Source organism: Bos javanicus, chromosome 13, assembly GCF_032452875.1.
Source record: "Bos javanicus breed banteng chromosome 13, ARS-OSU_banteng_1.0, whole genome shotgun sequence".
Taxonomy (NCBI): Eukaryota; Metazoa; Chordata; class Mammalia; order Artiodactyla; family Bovidae; genus Bos; species Bos javanicus.
In genome coordinates, this window is record NC_083880.1 from 42,071,598 (window position 1) to 42,090,605 (window position 19,008).

General features: G+C 53.8%; 2 protein-coding genes across 8 annotated transcripts; both read left to right on the forward strand.

The window, feature by feature from the left end:
* The first annotated feature begins 479 nt into the window (after positions 1–479).
* Positions 480–3,527, forward strand: NXT1 (nuclear transport factor 2 like export factor 1). 3 transcript variants are annotated; one of them, XM_061436411.1, is made up of 2 exons: positions 480–923; positions 2,695–3,527. In XM_061436411.1, exon 2 carries the CDS (start codon positions 2,921–2,923, stop codon positions 3,341–3,343), a length of 423 nt encoding a protein of 140 aa, XP_061292395.1. In that variant the 5' UTR covers positions 480–923; positions 2,695–2,920; the 3' UTR covers positions 3,344–3,527. The 3 variants fall into 3 exon arrangements, with proteins under 3 accessions (XP_061292395.1, XP_061292393.1, XP_061292394.1); XM_061436409.1 differs by having other exon boundaries at positions 616–923; positions 2,867–3,527; XM_061436410.1 differs by lacking the exon at positions 480–923 and adding an exon at positions 1,006–1,282 and having other exon boundaries at positions 2,867–3,527.
* A 6,477-nt stretch (positions 3,528–10,004) lies between these two features.
* GZF1 (GDNF inducible zinc finger protein 1) lies at positions 10,005–18,444 on the forward strand. 5 transcript variants are annotated; one of them, XM_061436402.1, is made up of 6 exons: positions 10,005–10,256; positions 11,399–12,798; positions 13,875–13,969; positions 15,389–15,556; positions 16,045–16,202; positions 16,465–18,444. In XM_061436402.1, the coding sequence occupies exons 2-6, from the start codon at positions 11,420–11,422 to the stop codon at positions 16,798–16,800; spliced, it is 2,136 nt and encodes a 711-aa protein (XP_061292386.1). In that variant the 5' UTR covers positions 10,005–10,256; positions 11,399–11,419; the 3' UTR covers positions 16,801–18,444. The 5 variants fall into 5 exon arrangements, with proteins under 5 accessions (XP_061292386.1, XP_061292387.1, XP_061292389.1 ...); XM_061436403.1 differs by lacking the exon at positions 10,005–10,256 and adding an exon at positions 10,263–10,692; XM_061436405.1 differs by lacking the exon at positions 10,005–10,256 and adding an exon at positions 10,263–10,348.
* The last annotated feature ends 564 nt before the right edge of the window (positions 18,445–19,008 follow it).

Genomic DNA, 19,008 nt, shown 5'->3' on the forward strand with positions numbered 1-19,008 from the left:
GGGCATGCACGAGGTCAACTCTCGTTTTCATGCTAGTGATGCTGGGATTCGGAGTTTTGTAGATTAAATTCCAATTTCACTGGATCGGGCTTTGTAAAGACATTGTCTTGTGCATACGGTTCCAAAGACGCTAGTTCAATTCAAACGTTCTACTCAACCTACAACTTATTTGTTTATAAACCACATTTTTCATGGGGGGCGGGGGGCGGTAGCCTATATTGAAGAGCCCATCATTTTCTAAACTGGTCCTGAACTCTGAGAGCAAGCGTTCCCTTAGGAAAGCAGGCAAAGAACCGCCCTGGCATTGCCAAGGTGAACACACCCAGAACAGGCGGCAGCATCAGTTAACCCTTGCCTGGAGGCTTCCGCTCAGCCGCGAGACGGCACCAAAGCGCCTCCAGAGCCGGGGACCTGCGAGACTTCGTCCAATCAGAGACCTCACCTAACCTCGGGCCGGCGTCTATAGACCAATGAAGACTCGAGCGCGCGGTCTTCTGGGAACATGCCTCTCACGGAAGCTGCCCTACCCCCTGCCACACTTAGGCGGGGCTAGCCTTACGGTTGGCCGCCCCACTGGCTGAAACGGCTGTCCGTCACGGGGCGGGAAGGGGCCGGGCGCTCGAGTCTGCGCGTTGCTCGCTGGCCGCGCGCGGGAACCCGCAGAGGCGCTGGCTGGACCCGGCAGGTCCTCGGAGGTAGCGGTGCGACGGAGGCGGCTCTTCCCGGGCCCCCTTGGGCAGGCGGCCGAGGACCGCGGAGCCTCGGCTGGCCCTGCCTACGGTCACGGGGGGCTCCGCGTAGCCGCGTGAAAAGAGCCGCCCACGCCGACCCGTGCGGTGCTTCCCCTGCACCTGCCCACCCAACTGAGCCCCCCGCTGACCCGGTCATCTCCCGCACTGAGCAGGGCGGTCACTCTCGCGCAGGTAGGTGCCCCTGCGCAGATCTGCGCTCCCCGGTCTGGTAGATGACCCTCGCGTACGTAGGGCCCCCCCCCCCCCCGTCAGTGGCCCCCGCGTGGCGAGGATGCCGCCTGGTCTCGCCGCGAGTATGGGGCGGTCGCAGTCCCGCAGAAACGACCGCTCCCTAAGGACCCTCGGGCGGGCAGCTGGTTGAGCTGCGGAGGCCCAAGATGCCGGTGATCGGCGTGGACGCTAGCTGATGGGGGCTCGGCTGGGTGCGGGGGGTGGTGTCCAGCGAGGGCGACGGGCCCGGAGGGGGAGGTTACAAACTGGCCATCCTGGAACCCTGCGTCCCCAGACTGGACCCAGAGAGGCAGGAGCCGGTGAGACAACCGCGCCGTCCCGGCAGGCAGCGTATTCTAGTAGAGGACAGATCAGGGGCGTGTCCACCCTCGACCTCGTCCACACCTGGGTTTTCTTTCCTCGTTGCGAAGTTGTTACCGTAACGCCTCATCAGTTCGCGGTGACTATTGAAGGACTGGGTGTATATAAAGCGTTGGGAAGTAGAGTTTGGAGCGAGTGTTTGCGCGGCGGGACTTGAGGCCCCACCCCCGCCCCACCCCCGCCCCGAGGGTGTGGCAGGACCCGCGTCGGAGCCTGGCCTTCAGCGCTCTCTTCAAGGCCGGAGCTCTCCCCGCCTACCCCCCCTCCCCCTGGCCAGTTCTCTCCTGGAGGCTCTGACCTCCTCCACCTTCCTCTCCCTGACTCCCTCCTAACCTTGCGTGGGATCTTTTATCTCTTTCAAAAGCTGATTTTTTTTTTTTTTTTTTAAGTTAGACTCTCCCCATGGCTCATCCCCGTAAAGAATCCGCCTGCAGTACAGGAAATAAGAGAGGCGGGTTCGATCTGGACTATCCCCTAGAGAAGGAGATGGCAACCCACTCCAATATTCTTGCCTGGAGAATCCCATGGACAGAGGAGCCTGGCGGGCTACAGTCCATGGGGTCGCAAAGAGTCAAAGGAACACTGCTGAGCATGCATGCACAACGTTGAAATGAAAAAAATACTCAGTATTTAAGTTTGTAAATCTAAATGCATCCAATATTTTAGTAATGTTGTCTTCTGTTGGATTTTTGTGTAGTGAAATATTTTAATCAAGCAAAAAAGAATAGAACTACAGTAGTTATTGTATACCCTGAAAAAAAAAAGCAAATAATTTTTCCTTATACTTTTGGACTTTTTTTTTTTTTTTAAGGAAATGTTTCATTTTGGCTACAGCTAAAATTCTTCCTTGCTGTCACCACCTCCTCACCCCATAGAATTTCTTCTGTCTGGCCTGTCCTTTCTTGGCTCACAGGACTCCCCTGTGCTCCCTGGAGCTCTTGAGTCCTCACTCATTCCAGTCAGCTCCAGCCTTGCTCCTTAAGTAGAGCCCATAGTGAGATCTGTGGCCACCATTATTGGTGCTGTCCTGTTCTCTCGACATTTGTTCTTTTGCTCTCTTAGGAAGCCTGCCTTCTCTTCACCCTCCCAGGCCCAGTAGATGAGCTCATGATAGACGGATCAGCCTTCGTTAGGCCACTATTCCCTTCTCCAGATGTGGTGTCTGCACCAGACAGTCACCAGCAGTTCCATGCTTCCAGGAAAAAGCAGCCTCCCACAGTCCGTTGTACTGCAGCTTATAAAATAAGGTTGTTAAAATTCATAGTAATAGCTGTCATTGCTGACCGTGTGGGTCTCAGGCTTTTTAACTGAGTGTGTGGTGTCCCCTGCTTCCTTTTATCCTTCACTGCAGTCATAGTCATGCACGGGTAGGGATGTTCCTGTCTCAAATGAGCAAACTGGAGCCCAGCCGGACCAGGCGTCAGCAGCAGGGGGCGCCCAGAATTTCGCCTTAGTGGGAGGACTGGTCCTTTGTGGGCCATGACGGTCATCAGCATTCACACAGGGTCTCTTCCACCTTCCAGCCGCCTTGGGTACAGGAGGCACCTGGGCCACGGCCTCCCTTGGCGGGGCCAGTGATGGCTTCCGTGGACTTCAAGACCTATGTGGACCAGGCGTGCCGCGCAGCTGAGGAGTTCGTGAATGTGTACTACAGCACCATGGACAAGCGGCGGCGGCTGCTGTCCCGCCTGTACATGGGCACAGCCACCCTAGTGTGGAACGGCAACGCCGTCTCCGGGCAAGAGTCCCTGAGTGAGTTTTTTGAGATGCTGCCTTCCAGCGAGTTCCAGATCAACGTGGTAGACTGCCAGCCTGTCCATGACGAAGCCACCCCGAGCCAGACCACAGTCCTTGTGGTGATCTGTGGGACAGTGAAGTTTGAGGGCAACAAACAGCGGGACTTCAACCAGAACTTCATCCTGACGGCCCAGGCCTCACCCAGCAACACAGTGTGGAAGATCGCCAGCGACTGCTTCCGGTTCCAGGACTGGGCCTGCTAGTGGGGTGGCGGGACACCCCCAGCCTGAACCCTGGGCTCGCTCAACTCTGAGGGGCCCCTGTCTGGGCATATACTTGTTTGTCACAGCTGCCTTTTTGAAGTAGTAAAATTCTCTATTTTTCTATTTGCCCAGGAGAGACTCTGGTTCTGGAAATTCTGATGAATAAAATGTTGCTTCTTTTCTCCTTGCTGGATGTGTTTGGGCGATACTGGGGAGAGGGGCCCAGGAGAAGGAGGGTTAAAGCTGCAAGGCCAGGAGAAGGCACTGCAGAGACTGAGATCCAGGGCTGAGCACCTGCCCCAGGCACAGGTGTGTGCACAGGTGTACCAGAGCCGGACTCAGCCGCACACACAGAGGACACCCTTGGGACTCTTCAAAAACAGCAGGCACATATCCTGGTCGAACTCCTGAATCTCAGAGGGTGGGCCTGAGCGTTTTTGGCATTTTACAAAAGCCCCCTAGCTGTCTATTAAAACATTTTAGAGAACCCCCTGACTAGGTGGTTAGACCCGCACTGGGACTTTGCACCTGTGCTGGGAGTTACATGGATGAAAACAGGTAAGATACCTGGAGTTAGCTAATAACTGCTTGTAAACAGGAAGCTCTGTTGACTACTCCCTTACAAAGAGGAGACCTGCTTTTAAGAGGAGGGAGTACTGAGGTGGGGCCGGAGGGCATCAGAATTAAATGCTGGTTTTACTGACCCTGAGGACCAACTCACCGCATTTCGCCAAAGTAAAGAAAAAATGAGCTGTTGCCATCATCCTTTGATTAATAGATGAGCTCTTGTGGACACACAGTTTCCCCAGGTAAATCTGTGATCAAAGGTCGGGCTGGGGGGTGTGGGTTAGGATTAGGAATGGGGGACTTGTGTAGGCTGCACAGATGGTAGGGACCTCTAGCCCTGGGCTATGGCGTCCACTGGGGATGGCTAGGCAAGGTGGGTATAAGGATCTCACTCCCCTCTGATAGAGGAAAAGGGGCCTGACCTTGGGGACTGGACTGGGAGCTGGCAGGACAGAGGGACAGGGCAGGAGGCTGGACGGTGGCTGTTGCACAGAAGGTGGGGGGCAGCGGCAGCCTGTACTTCAGGGCAAGCCCTGGTCAGTGTCCCAGGCTGGCATGCAGGCCTGAACACAGAGCCCGGTGTGTGTTGTGGGGCTGGTGGGGTGGGGGGTGGTGGGGGGGTGTCTCAGATGCCGGATCACTGGGCCTCTGGGAGAAGCCAAGCAGAGAGTGGACAGGGTCCTCAGGGCTCAGAGTTGCTAGGGGAGCAAGAACCCCCCACGGCAGGAGGTCTGTTTTCTAAGGCCAGATCTAAGCAGTCTTGGGCTCCCCGGGTGGCGCTAGTGGTAAAGAACCCACCTGCCAATGCAGTAGATGTAGGAAAGGTGGTTTGATTCCTGGGTTGGGAAGATTCCCCGGAGGAGAGCATGACAACCCATTCCAGTATTCTTGCCTGGAGAATCCCATGAAAGAGGAGCCTGGAGGGCTACAACCCATAGGGTCGCAAAGAGTCAGACACGACTGAAGCGACTTAGCACACACGAACTAAGCAGTGCTGAGGCCTCAGAAAACCCACTCCAGTGCCCCAAGAGAAAAAAGATCCAGGTTCAGAGATAGCCAACTCCTCTTACAGAATGCTCCCCTCCAAAAGCTCATGACTGAGAAACTCAGTGATGACAGAGGTTGGTTCAGGGGGCTAGAGGTACACCAGCTTGGCTGAGGAAGAGTCCAGACACAGAGCCTTCTAATCCTCGAGGCTTTGAGGGGCTTTAGGTGAATGCAGGACTGTCTCATCTACAAGTGAGTGCCACATGTCATCAGGGTGCCCCACTGAAGGGCATCAGCTGCTGTCTGACCACTGAGAGTCCACTGAGAGCTAGGTCAGACATCACTTGCTCTGTGGGTCTTCGCTAGTGCAGCTAGCATGCAGGCCTGCACTTCAGAGTAGCAGGGGCTCACAGCCCCTCTGAAGGCGGCTTGAAGACGCAAACCTGTCTGTGATACAAATATGAAAAATCTTTGAGAGTCTCTGAAGTTCAAATACTTGGTAGAATATTAACAACAGTTGTTACAGGCAGCAAGAACAACATCCCCAAAACAGCTCAAGATACTTTGCACCATTTTAAGCCCCGTTTTACAAAATGAGGAAACTTGCTTTGTGTTTAAAAAAAAAAAAAAAATTCCATATAGGCTTGCCCTATATGCACGGACCGCTGGGAGGATTGGCAAAAATGTTAAGTACGGCTGTCCTTAGGGACTGGGTTCTAGCGTTTTAACACGGAGACAAGGCACTTGATGCCGAATGTCCTCGTAGATTTTCATACAGTGTGCGCATCATGTTTTTTAAATTAAAATCTCATTTAATAATCAAGGCTGTTTTCATAGCCAGAAATAGGGGCATTCAAGTTGCTGTGAACACCTCGAAGAGTGGCTTCCCGCCCCAGAGCGTCCCCACCTGAGCCTGACCCTACCAGTGAAGTATCCAAGTAGATAACGCTTTGAAACATCCTGGGTTCGCGGAGGAAAAGAAAAAAAGGGGCGGGAGGGTGTTTTATTAAAGATCACCACCTGGCCCTGTGAGAAGTTAAAGTCTGGAAACGCTGCCCAAATTTAAGGCAGGTGAAGACGTGTCTGATCTCATTGATATAGCCCCAGCTGACCCAATACGGCTTGGCCTGGCCCACTTGAACCGGCTCTCGCAGTGAACCGTACAGCCGGACCGCGCTAGAAAACCCCTGCCCTGCCCCGCCTCCCCGAGGGTGGGACAAAGGGCCGGGTCCCCACCCTGATCCCAAACCGCGAGGCCACCGGCCCCAGGCACAGACGCCCGACCCGCCTCCGCCCACTCAAAGGCCACTAAGCCGCGCATCCCGGCGCACGCAGGGAGGCCAATAGCATCACCGGCGACGTCCGGGGACCCATCGGAAACCGAGGCTCCAGCCCCGCCTCTCGTCAGCGCTCGGTGGGCGGAGGGGGCGGCCTCCGGAGAGGGCGGCCTCCTGTGGACGGGGCGGGCAGCTCCGGCTACCCTCCCTGGGCAGTTTAGAATTTGATGTGGGGAGTTGCTTACGGTCTGGTTCCAAAGATTCGCTTTTAAATCAGATCATTTCCTGGGTACAACAGCATACCTTCTTTATTCATTACAGTATAGTGAAGGTTTCCTCAAACATTTTTCCAGCTTTAAGTATAATTGACAAATTGTCTTTAAAGTGTACATGATGATTTGATAAACATAAACATTGTGGAATGATTACCACGAGTTCCATTTAACACTTTTTAAAACGTTTTAATGACTGCATAATAAACCAGTGCATGGGTATATTCAGTTGTCTCCTTCTGGGCAAGTAGGTTGTTTCCAAATTTTCACTAACATAATTACCTGAAAGCTGTTCACTCCATTTCCTCAGGATGACACAGGGCGTTACATGGAGATAAATATCTATTCCCCTGAGATTGCATTTCCCATGCAACTTCTCCTGCATCACAGGTTATGTTTAACTTCGGGTCAGTTTGTCCTATTCATTGTCATTGCTTTTTATAGTGATGTCTCTGCCATGCGTACATGTATGTGAGTTGTCCATTTGTATTCTTTGTTTTGTATTAGGCTGTTGGTGTTTCTTCATTTTCTAAAGCTTCTTTGAATAGCCTGCTGTAATTTCTACCTTGGAACCTGATCAGGTAGCATTTCTAAAGGGAACTGAATATAAAACTTATAATAATCACATCCAGTTTCTTCACTTTAATCATTAAAACTATAATGACCCTGAATAAAGAAGTCCTTTCAGCACTGAACACTAACCAACTTAGGTAGAACACAGAATTTGGGCTGCTTTTTCCACATATCCTGGTTCTATGTCTACTTGGACTTTTAGCAATTCTAAATACTTAATGTGCTCTTTTAAACACTTAGGCTCTTTGTTAGTGACAAAGTAAGATTGCAGTGGTGTTACATTTTATATGCAATTGTCCTATAAAGAATGGTGGGTCTATTTTGACATCTTGTGTTGAAGCAGATTAAATTGTGTGGCCAGATTAAATTTATCCAAATGTGGTGCTCATGATAAGAGGATATATGTATTTTTAAAACATACATGGCTTAATGGAATCTGAACTCTTTCCACAAATAAGGTGCTATTTGTTCGTATGTTTCCTATCTTCTATCATTAGCATATACACTTTTCTTGGAAACATTTTATTTGGGCACACATCTTGAAGACTGAGGACTATTTTTTGAAACTATTGAGAGTTTTGATAAACAGAACATCATGTTGAAGACACTGTATGTGTAAAAATCCCTTGCTTAAAGTTGTTTCCATCCGTCAGTGAGCATGTGAACTTGGACCCCGGGCACTGCTGGTGGGAATGGAAAATGGTGTGGTTGTCATGGAAAACAAGTTGGGGGTTCCTCAAAAAGTTAAACACAGAATTACCATATGGTCTAGCAATTCTACTTCTAGATACATACCCCAAAGAAATGAAAGCATGGACTCAGATTCTTGTACACCAGTGTTCATAGCAGTCACTGGCAGACCGATACCAGGAGAGTGCAGAGGTGAGAGATGGTAGCCATGTGCCCAGGCAGTAGGGCTGGATTGCTGGACTTTAATGGGCAGCACCCCCCACTATGTCCCCCCAGCACCTTAGAAACCACACTTCTCAGTATTCACTTTTGGATTCACACAAAACAGACATGGAACATCTAGGATGCTATTGATACTGAATCATACCCTCCCTAGTTCCCATTTGATGTTTACCTGATCTGACAAGAGACAGCTCTGTTGTGTAGCGGCAGAGGCGTGTGGCCAGCACAGAGCTGAGTTATGGAGATTCAATCCTAGCTGTCTTGTTCTCCCTGTGTGATCTTGGGTAAGTTGGCCAACCTCCCTCTGCCTCAGTCTCCTCGTTCATATAATAGGGGCAATAATACTATCCCCTCAGAGTTTTGTGAGCAGTGACTAACATCAGTAATGGGGGAATGGTGTAGTAGCGGCCCACCTTCTGTAACCATGAAGCACGCTCTGTTATTATCCTGAGACTTGAGACCAGTTTGGGTGAAGTTGCTGGGAGGAGATCTGTTTGCAGGAGGAAGTCAGGCCCTCCCTGGTGAGGGAGGGAAGGAGACTCCAGTCTGGAGAGAGACTAAACTCTCAGGGCATGCACCTGGGCCTGAGGCCAACCTCCAGAAACTGGGATGACTTCTGGAAATCCTCCTGAGAAGGAGCACTGTGGGATACACTTCCTAGTGCACCTGGAGGGAGGAAGAGCCCACGAGTGTGTAAGGAGGGCAGGAAACCGGCAGAGTCATCATGTTTTTTTAGCTGCAGCAGAAAACAGAGATTGTGCAGTAGCTACAAATCAGAAGCTAGAAAGTAGGGCGGAACAGATGGTGGAACTGCTTATCTTGTTTGGGCTTCACTGTGAATAGCGGCTGACCCATTTCCCCAAGGTCACGGGCTTCTGCCCTGACTGCACCCAGGGAGGGCAGGTGGGCACAGTGCCAGGTGGCAGGGAGGGCGTGTGACATGTGCCCTGTGTGGAGGAAGAGTCGGGCCATGGCAAGCTGAGCTCAGTCTTCTGCCACACGGCCTCCAGGCTCTCTGGTCCTGGGCTTCTTCCACTAGTGACACTGCGATCCTCAGGGCGAGGCCTCCCACTCTGGGATGGACTTGAGCGCTTATAGTCCTAAACATGGAAACTAAAGGATGATAAATAGTTATTTTCAATGGCTTCCATTCCTCCTGCCCTGACAACATGGAAAAGAAGCTGCTGCCTAAGGCGCCGTTGCCTGGACCCTGGCATCCGGGCCCTGCTACCCGGGTCCACACTACGTCCCAGCCGCTTCAGGCAGATGTTTTCCAGACTGGTACAGAGACAGTAAGAGAGGGCTTGTTCTAGACGAGGACCGTGCAGAGGATCTGCCTCGTTTCTGGACGTTGTCTACACTATGCAAACTGAACCAGAAGACACAGGATGAGAGGTCGGCCCAGGATATGCTGGGCCTCTGGGACAAATGAAGACAAAGGGAGGTTCGGAGCGGCGACGTGAAGCCTCCAGAATGGGGCGGGGTTGCGGGGGACTGCCCAGGCTCCGGGATCGCCTGCGGACAGCCGAAGGCGCGCACACCCCGGGGAGCGGTGGCCCGAGCGCGAAGCTCGCGGCTTTCAGAGCACAGGCGGCTCCGGCTCACCTCACGGCCGCCCGCGCGCCTCGCTTGCGGCCCGCGCGCCCACAGCGACCCCAGCCCCGACTCCGCTAGGTGCTGCCGGGCTAGACCTACAGATTCCTGCGGCACGTGGCGGCGCCCCGCCCCCTCCAGGTGCCACGCCCTCCTGGCTCCTCCCACCGCCACGCCCTCTTCCTGCACCACGCCCCCCGGCTCCTCCCACCGCCCCGCCCCTATGACCCCGCCCACCAGACGCTCCGCCCCATCGGGTGCCCCGCCCTCCTACCGTCCCGCCCATCCGGCTGGGGCCCCGGGGGAGAGACCTGTGCGTGAGGCGCGGGTCTCCCCCACGGGTCACGTGACTTTCCCGGCCCTGACCCCTCCCCGCTACCGCGTCGCGAGAAGCTCAGAGCCGCCGGCACAGTGTTCTGCGCAGGCGCAGATCCTACTTCGCGGCGGGTGACGCAATTCTGCGCAGCCTGCGGGGCGTGCGGCGGCAGCGTGCGTCGGATCACGTAACTTTTCCGAACGGCTTCCGCTGCCTCCAGTGCTTGCGCAGGCCCGCCCCTCTACCAGCTGGAGGCGGGGCCGGGCCGGACACGGCCAATCGGTGTCGCCCTCGCCGACGCCCCCTCCCCACGCGCCCCGCCCCCCGTCCGTCCGGCCGCCTGTCTGTCCGTCTGTCCGTCCCCAGGCCTAGTCCTCGGAAGCGTGTCTGCGGCGGCGGCGGCGGCGGGGTGGCGGGTACGCGGCCAGCGGGGCGGTGGGCGGCAGGCCTGGACCCCGCCTCGCGCTCAGTGGCCACCCGCGGGCTGCGAAGCCGCCGAGGAGTCGGGGTCGGTTCAGCGGGCGGCGGGCTAGGGGAAAGGAGGCCACGGCCTCTGCGTCCGGAGGGCGCTGAGGGGCTGGACCGGGACCGGTGAGGCCGACCTAGGGACCCGACCGCACCGGGGGGACGGAGGCCGGGTCTGGGAGGACGGGCCCGACTGGAAGGCGGTGTGCTCTGGGGGAGGCCCAAGTCAGGCCCGGCCGCTCCGTGACCGTGTCAGGGCCCCCCCAACCCCGCGAAGCCTGCCCCGGGGTCGCCGGGCGGCCGGCGTGGCTGCCACCCCCACGGCGGCCTGGCCAGCCTCCAGCCCAGGAGCCGCTGTGGCCGGAGGAGCTGAGGGCCCTGCTCCAGGTAGCGCAGCTGGACCCCAGCGCTGTGCCCCCGATCGCTCCAGTGCAGTAGGACGGGCGTCCGGGGGTGGAAATGCCGTGGATCGTCCGCTACTTTCCAGGAAATTTTCTTCGTAGAAAGTAGATATTTTCTTCAGTCGGTTGTTTACAAAGTCAGACAGGGTTTGCTCTCCTAACGGTGGTGGCCATGTATTTTATCTGGTTTCCAGATCAAAGTGTTTGTGTTTTGGTCGCTAAGTCGTGTGTCCGACTCTTTTGCAACCCCGGGGACTCTAGCCGGCCAGGCTCCCCAGTCCATGAGATTTCCCAGGCGAGAATACTGGAGTGAGTTGCCATTTCCTCCTCCTGATCAAAGCAGCACACCTAATTTATTGTTGCTTTAAATTCTGTTTAGGGGGTCTGGGTCTGCAGGCAAATAACAGAATCACCTCGAGAAGCAAATTGTTGCTTTAACATATTTCATTAATAATAACTTTAGGACAGCCTTAGTCATTTTTCATACAAATGTCTCTGGAGGTACATTGGGACTTCAGAAAAAAATGCTAAGATGTGATGTGTGACTTGAAAGTGTACGGGAGAAAAGTTAGGTTTTTTAGGTCGTTAATCAGTTTATACCCTCTAAAGAACTGATATATAATCCTCACAGTTCTTATTCCTTCTGCTTCGGAGGTTGCTGTGCATAAATAATTCTTGGTTTCTGTTCAAAGGTGTTTCTGGGAAGAAGCAACATGGAGAGTGGTGCGGTCCTGCTGGAATCCAAGTCCTCCCCAATCAACCTCCTGCATGAGATGCACCAGCTCCGCCTGCTGGGTCACCTGTGTGACGTGACCGTCAGCGTGGAATACCAGGGCGTCCGGGAGGAATTCATGGCCCACAAGGCAGTGCTGGCAGCCACCAGCAAGTTTTTTAAGGAAGTGTTCCTTAACGAGAAGACTGTGGATGGTGCCAGGACTAACGTCTACTTAGACGAAGTGCAGGTAGCCGACTTCGCTTCCTTTCTTGAGTTTGTCTACACCGCCAAGGTACAGGTTGAGGAAGACCGGGTACAGCGCATGCTGGAAATGGCAGAAAAGCTGAAGTGTTTGGACTTATCCGAAACTTGTTTTCAGCTGAAGAAGCAGATGTTAGAGTCGGTACTTTTGGAGTTGCAGAATTTCTCAGAGTCTCAGGAGGCAGAAGGGAGCAGCGGCGCCCAGGTTACGGCTGCTGTCGCCCCTGAGGCCTGGGCAGGGATGGCCCCTGATGGCCCTCTGGCCAATGGGGTTGCCAGTTCTTTGGATCCCCCAGCAGAGAGAATCGGCAATGGCCTATTGCCAGATCTGCCCCCGAGGAAGTCCAGGGAGAAGCCAGACAAGAGGAAAGAGGTGGCTAAGCCCCCCTACCCCAAGCTCAGAAGGGCTAGTGGGCGGCTGGCCGGGAGGAAGGTGTTCGTGGAAATCCCTAAAAAGAAGTACACGCGCCGACTCCGGGAGCAGCAGAAGAGTGTTCAGCAGGACATGGGGGGCTGCGGGGGCCCCCGGGAGCCCAGCCCAGAAGCCCTGGAAAACGAGAAAGAAGCAGTCACGAAGGACGAGGAGGACAGCGGGGCTGGGGCAGGGGTAGAGGCCGCGCCGCCCAAAGTGGGACGAGGTGAGGAGGGGGACGAGGAGGAGGAGGAGGGAGAGGAGGGCCCGGGTCGGCGGAGGAGCAACTTCCAGTGCACGCGCTGCGAGAAGGCCTTCCTGTACGAGAAGAGCTTCCTGAAGCACGTGCGGCTCCACCACGGCGTGGCCACCGAGGTGGTGCACCGCTGCGACACCTGCGGCCAGACCTTTGCCAACCGCTGCAACCTGAAGGGCCACCAGCGGCACGTGCACAGCAGCGAGCGCCACTTCCCGTGCGAGCTGTGCGGCAAGAAGTTCAAGAGGAAGAAGGACGTGAAGCGGCACGTGGTGCAGGTGCACGAGGGCGGCGGAGAGCGGCACCAGTGCCAGCAGTGCGGCAAGGGCCTGAGCTCCAAGACGGCGCTGCGGCTGCACGAGCGCACGCACACCGGCCACAAGCCCTACGGCTGCTCCGAGTGCCCGGCCACCTTCTCGCAGCCCTCAGCCCTCAAGACCCACCTGAGGTAGGCCTCGGGTGGGCGTGGAGGCGTGGGCGGCTGGCGTGGTCCCCTCTCCCCGGAGGGGTCACTGTTCGGTTGCTCCTTCTCGAAGTCGGGGGGTGCTTCCATTGTCTGGGTTCTCCCTGGAGACAGATGCGGGGATGGCGCTTTCTGGGTGGGGCCTGGGCTGATGGGGACCCCAGCCTCCCGTTCAGGCTCAGGGGCCTCTCTCCACCCCTTACAGACCCCCATCACCCCTGCTGAGTCGGGCCAGAGACCCCAGACCCCCTTACTTTGGGACCCCGGCCTGAGACCAGCCGGGTGGTGCGGTCTCCCTGGAGACTTCAGCAGAGGGACACTTCTCTGGGCTTGGAGAGTGCCTGCCACCTGTCAGTCTGATAAGCTCCAGGGTTAGGACAGATAGGAATAACGTGTATTGATTCTGAAGTACAGGGAGGTGACATTCAGTTTTTAAACAAATTCCCTTCTGATGCTCAGTACTTATACTAGAAATTCAGACAAAGCAGTTTTCCACTCTCCCCGAGATCTGCCCTCACCCTGGGCCAGTCTGGGGGTGGTAGGTGGGCGTTCATTGTCCTTTCCCTGCCCCAGCCTGGCTCAGGAAACATGGTGATGGTCACTCTGTCCTTGCCCTGACATGCAGGGCTGACGTGTGCGCCCTGGGGACCAGCTGGCTTCACGTGTTAACAGTTCTTTCTAGACTGTTACACTGAACTGGAAAAGGACAGTAAAGGTTTTGACCACGTGGTTCTTTGTCAGTCTAGGTGACTGTTCTTAATGAGGCAGTTTTATAAATACCATGCAGTGCTATTGAGTGTTTTAATCTGTGGAGGTGCAGCCTCTGCCTGCATGTGGGGCAGCACTAACCACACGGCATATTTGGGGGGCTGTGTGTCCAGCGGGACTTGGCGGTCTTGCCTCAGGCAGAGACTGACTTGGGGCTGAGAGTCCTGGGCCTCACTACCTTTCAGTCCTTCACATTCGGGCTCGTGGAGCAAAGGGTTTCTGCAGGTGAGGGAGGAGCTTGGTGATGGAGTGAGCTTTGGAACACAATCTGAATTATTCTGTTATGCTTTCAGAATTCACACAGGGGAAAAACCTTTTGTCTGTGATGAATGTGGTGCAAGATTCACTCAGAACCACATGCTGATTTATCATAAAAGGTGTCACACAGGTAAATATGCTGTTGTGATTGAATATCTTTCCTGGCTGTAGAGGGAAACTGCAGTTTATTAGTTTAGATGCTGCTGTCTGCCTGGGGTTCAGGTTAAAGCCCGGACTTGCTTCCTCATCTAGTAAGTGAGCACAAGTAAATGAATAAAATATGCCCACTGCCTCCATGGCCATGACCTTTGTGTACTGCTGGTCCTGTGTCCTAGGCATCCAGAGGTACCCTGGTGTTTCAGCCCCATGTTCCCTTTCCAGGAATCTTTCTCAAAGAAATTGCTCAGAATGTGGGGAAAGCCATATGCTGTTATCTCCATTCTTGCTGTTTCTAATAACACAGAATCAGGAACAAATGGACTGTCCAGCCCCAAGAAAGTGATTCAATAATCGGGTAAATCCACCCCATTCCACCCAGGACCAAGCGTTTGGGCCTAAGGTCTCTAAATATTATGAAAAATGCCTGTGCTTGGTTGTCAGCTTGAGAGATGCGCAATGAAGCATACAGTGAATCCCAGCTTTACTGAAAACCTGCAGACTTAAGAGTTACGAGGTGTTGAAGTGGTGGAATTATGGGGTTCTCAGAAGTTTTATGGTATAATTTCACTGGGCTAGGGAGAACGTTTAAGCTCACCATTCTGATTCTGTGCAGTGCTCCTGGGGTCAGAGCCCCGGGGAGTCCAGCTGTTGGGTACTGTGCTTATCACACAAGCCCAGTTCTTCCCTGCCTGCATTTAAAAGGTTTACTTCTCTGCACTGTCCTGTGAGCCTCAAGTTCAGATGGTGAGACAGGTGAGCCACTTAATGATGTGAACTCTAGACTGAAAAAGCAGAAGTGGTGTCTGATGAGAGTGGAGGAGGGGAGGTCAGGTCACACTGAAGCATTCAGTTAGAACTGGTCATTTGATGGACTTGCTAATATGTTCAGATTTTATTGAAGCCAGTTTTGGCATTTGAGAAATCAGGGCAAACCTAACAGAGAAGTCTAGGGCGCAGACTGCACAGCATGGAGGGTGGACGCCCTCCTGGTCCTCACCTGCCCAGGTGAGTGGTCGCTGCTCCAGGACAGCCACGTGTGTTCACCACAGACTCTGCTACCTTCCAGAAGGGCTTCTGCTAGAGACCCACCGCAGCCCTGTGGAAAAGTCCAACTTTTCCAGCAGGCTGTTCTTGTTTGGGAATGACTGCATTTCCAAAATGTGAGCTGGCTGGACATGCTCTTTCATCATAATCTACTGGAATCTTTCTGGGGATTTCAGGGGGCAGTTCCACCAACTTTGAGTGGGTAGCAAGTGCTGTACCTGAGTAGATGTTTCTGGGTAGTTTTCACAAGAGAAGGTAGCCCGCAGCCTGTTGGGGCACTTGGGAGGGTGGACCCGGTCCTCCCGCCTGTGTCACATCTAACTCCCTGTCTCCTCTCTCTGTGTAGGTGAGAGGCCTTTCATGTGTGAAACGTGTGGCAAGAGTTTTGCTTCCAAGGAGTATTTAAAACATCACAATAGGATCCATACTGGGTCCAAACCCTTTAAATGTGAAGTTTGTTTCAGGACTTTTGCTCAGCGGAATTCACTTTACCAGCATATCAAAGTCCACACAGGTATGGCTGGAGTGTCGCCAGAGATGGGAGGTCACTGTGCAAGAAAACATCCTGAAGGTTTTATTGAAAAATTATTTGGAATTTAACTTTACATTGTATGTCTTAATAGCATTTCCTGAGTTTCTAGTTTCTCTGACGAACTGGAACGGTCTGAACATGTGTACACAGATGTGGACATGTAACTTTTTCAAACCTTCAGATTAGAACTAGGGGTGACGGTGTGCATGTCCTTTTGGGACACCACACGTGTGCATGGTCAGGTGTGACTAGAAAGTAGGTGAGCTGCCCACAGCCATTGCACCAGCTGTGGGTGAGGCCACGGCCCCCAGGGCCCCTTGTGGCCTGGGCGGGGGGAGCGGGGGGGCACGTGTGCTCCTGCAGCCCTGCTATGGCTGGGGGGGGGGTGTTGGGGGGTGCTACCGTGTGGCCACAGAGCAATAGGCAACCCCTTCCCCTCCTATCCCCCTCCTTCCATCCCTTCCCCTCAGGGGAGCGGCCATACTGCTGTGACCAGTGCGGCAAGCAGTTCACGCAGCTCAACGCCCTCCAGCGCCACCACCGGATCCACACAGGAGAGAAGCCGTTCATGTGCAACGCATGCGGGCGGGCGTTCACCGATAAGTCCACGTTGCGGCGGCACACTTCGGTAAGCCAGGCTGGCCCTGGGGGTGCTGCTTCCAGCTGTGTGGCCCTGGATGGCAGAGTGCCCGTCCTCCTGCCCTGGGGCTTTCCATCCGGGATGGGGGCCTGGTGCTGGCCGAGTCCGTTCTGACGGGGACCATGGTGAAGACAGGGGTCTGATGGGTGGAGAAGGCTGTCGGGCCCAATGACAAGTGGCTGTGAACCGGGGGTCTGCAGACCCTGGACAGGGACATGTGGGTGAGCGCTGTTGTGTACTTACTCCACAGATCCATGACAAGACGACTCCGTGGAAGTCCTTCCTGGTCATCGTGGACGGCTCTCCGAAGAACGGCGACGGCCACAAGACTGAGCAGCCTGACGACGAGTACGCGCCGTCCAAACTTTCCGATAAATTGCTATCTTTTGCAGAAAATGGCCATTTTCACAACCTGGCCACCGTCCAGGGCAGCATGCCTGCCATGCATGAGGACAGCCCCGCAGACCCAGCCTGCAAGTCCGACGGCCCTGTGGGGTCCCAGGACACGCTGCTGGCCACTGCCATCAGTGAGCTTAGCGAGCTGACACCACAGACAGAGCCAGGCCCACATAGCTCCGCTCTCTGACCCACGTGGACTGGAGCGGGGTCACCTGCCTGGAGGGTTCCAGCCTGCACTTGAGCACGGGAGGGCTGGATGTGAGCTTTCGTCAGGGGACAAGAACTGCAGGCAAAGAAGCGGGCAGGGATGGCTTCCACAGTTTCCTGAACTGCTACCTGCACGTCGCTATCAAGTCATTTCTCAAGCTTTCCCTTAGAAATCCTGATCCGCATGACCTCAGCCACACTTCATCAGCAAACAAGGCAGTTAGCGTCGCCTCACTGACCTCTGGTGGCAGCGCCCTGATGCCTGGCAACCCTGATGCTCGCAAGGCCACGGTTACTGCTCAGCTTAATCATGGAGCAGAGCACCAACCCTGCTCTTGGAGCTGTGCACCAGCTTGCTGCCTTAGGCTTTGTGTAGGTTTGTTTCTGACACTTTAAAGCTATTTTTCTAACAAGGTGAAAGAAAACTGGGACCATGTATTTATTTCAGCCGTTTCTTTCCTGTCAAACTGAAGCCCATCAGAGATACTCTGGGCTGAAGAGATGAATGACAGCACTTGCCCCCCCCACCCTGCTTGTAGGCCCCAAACCGAACACTTGTCAGGTAGCTGCTCGTAGCACACATGCAACTAGGAAGCTGGTCATTAAAATGACTTGAAGTGAAATGTGGCCATCAGGTTTCCTTCCTAAAAACCCAATTAGGTAAAAGCTGTCCTACCAAAGACTAGCAGAAAACAGTGGAGTAGTTTTTGCAAGGAGGTGTGAAAAAAGCCAGGGGCTGAGAACACTTGAAACATAGTGTAGTTATTTTATCCATAAGCAGCAATGCAGTGGTTGTGGCAAATCTAAGAACACAAGAGTATTGGTAGTTTTGCTAGACTTTTACTTCATTTCTGTGATTTTTCAGAAACCCAGTGTTTTTCATTACTGCGTGAGGAGCCTAACACAGGCAAGTCACTGACACACGTTCCCCTGGGAGCATGAGCAGATTGGGCGCGCTCCTTCCTCTCTGATTAGCCTTAAAAGTGGACCACGGAATGGCCAGCCTTGTCTTAAATGTGCCTGTCTCACGCTGGCCACTCTTGCTCAAGTGGCATTTGCATCCCGCCCCAGCCTGGTTCCTGACCTGCTGGCAAGGGCGGTTCACTGGGTGCACAGTGCTTTGACTCACAGGTGACCCAGATCAAAAGCAAAGAGTTCCTCTCACTAGTCGCTCTTTTTCTTACATTTTAATTTATTAAACTTGCTGTGAAAACACTCATTTTCTAAGAGAAAGGTACTTTATGTTTAAGTCTAAGATGGAGACAGAGGCGCGTGAAACGCCACAGGAAGACCCTAGGTGCTTTCTTCCCCGTGAGACGCTGACAGTGCTCCGGGGGCTGACACAGGCCACACGCCTGCTCCTGGGGTACTGAGTCCCACGTCTGTCTCCTGCTGTGACAGCAACACCCTCTTGTATTTACAGAACAGAAGTTATTTTCACACACGTTTTCTCTCAACAGAATGAATCTGCGTGCTGATAAACTGTTTTATGGGATAAAGTCATCTTAACGAGAAGGAATAATAGATTATTTTGTTACCTACTGGAATTAATTTTTGTCTTGAATTTGTTTTAGAGATTCTACAAAAGTTTTATGTGTTAATAAATGTTTGTTTTGTAAAAATAGTTTTGTAAGGCTAAGTTCATTTTCATGATTACAATTCACGTTCTGTAGAAATCAGATTCCTGACTGAAACCAGTATTTGCATTTTCTGGTCTGTGGAGAGTCTCGACAACTCTGTCTGCTGCACTCGTTCTGAGATGTGCCCGGCCCGGCCTGGCCCAGTGCACGGGCCTGGCCTCGTCACGGCCATGGTAAGTCTGCTCCACAGAGCCTCCTTGTCTACGGTCACTTTGTCTGCTTCTGGGGAGCGGAGGGGAGGGGAGAGCTGCTCCCTAAACTTTGCTGAAGGTGCATCTCAGGGATTTGGGGACATCTCCCGTTTCTCCCCATCTGGGTGCTGTGTTGCCAAGTCAGTGTCAGCCCCAGACCCTCTGGACATGCTACCCAAGGGGGCCATTTTGCACCTTCTAGCCTTCGTGTGGAAGACACAGTCAGCCCAAACTCCAGAGCTCCCCTGCCTCTGCTTTTACCCAAAATTTGTTGTACAGACTTTGCAAATAAATTTGGGCAGTTGGTAAGGGAAGACCTTTCTTAAAGATGACCTTCACAGAAATGTGGTTTTACCG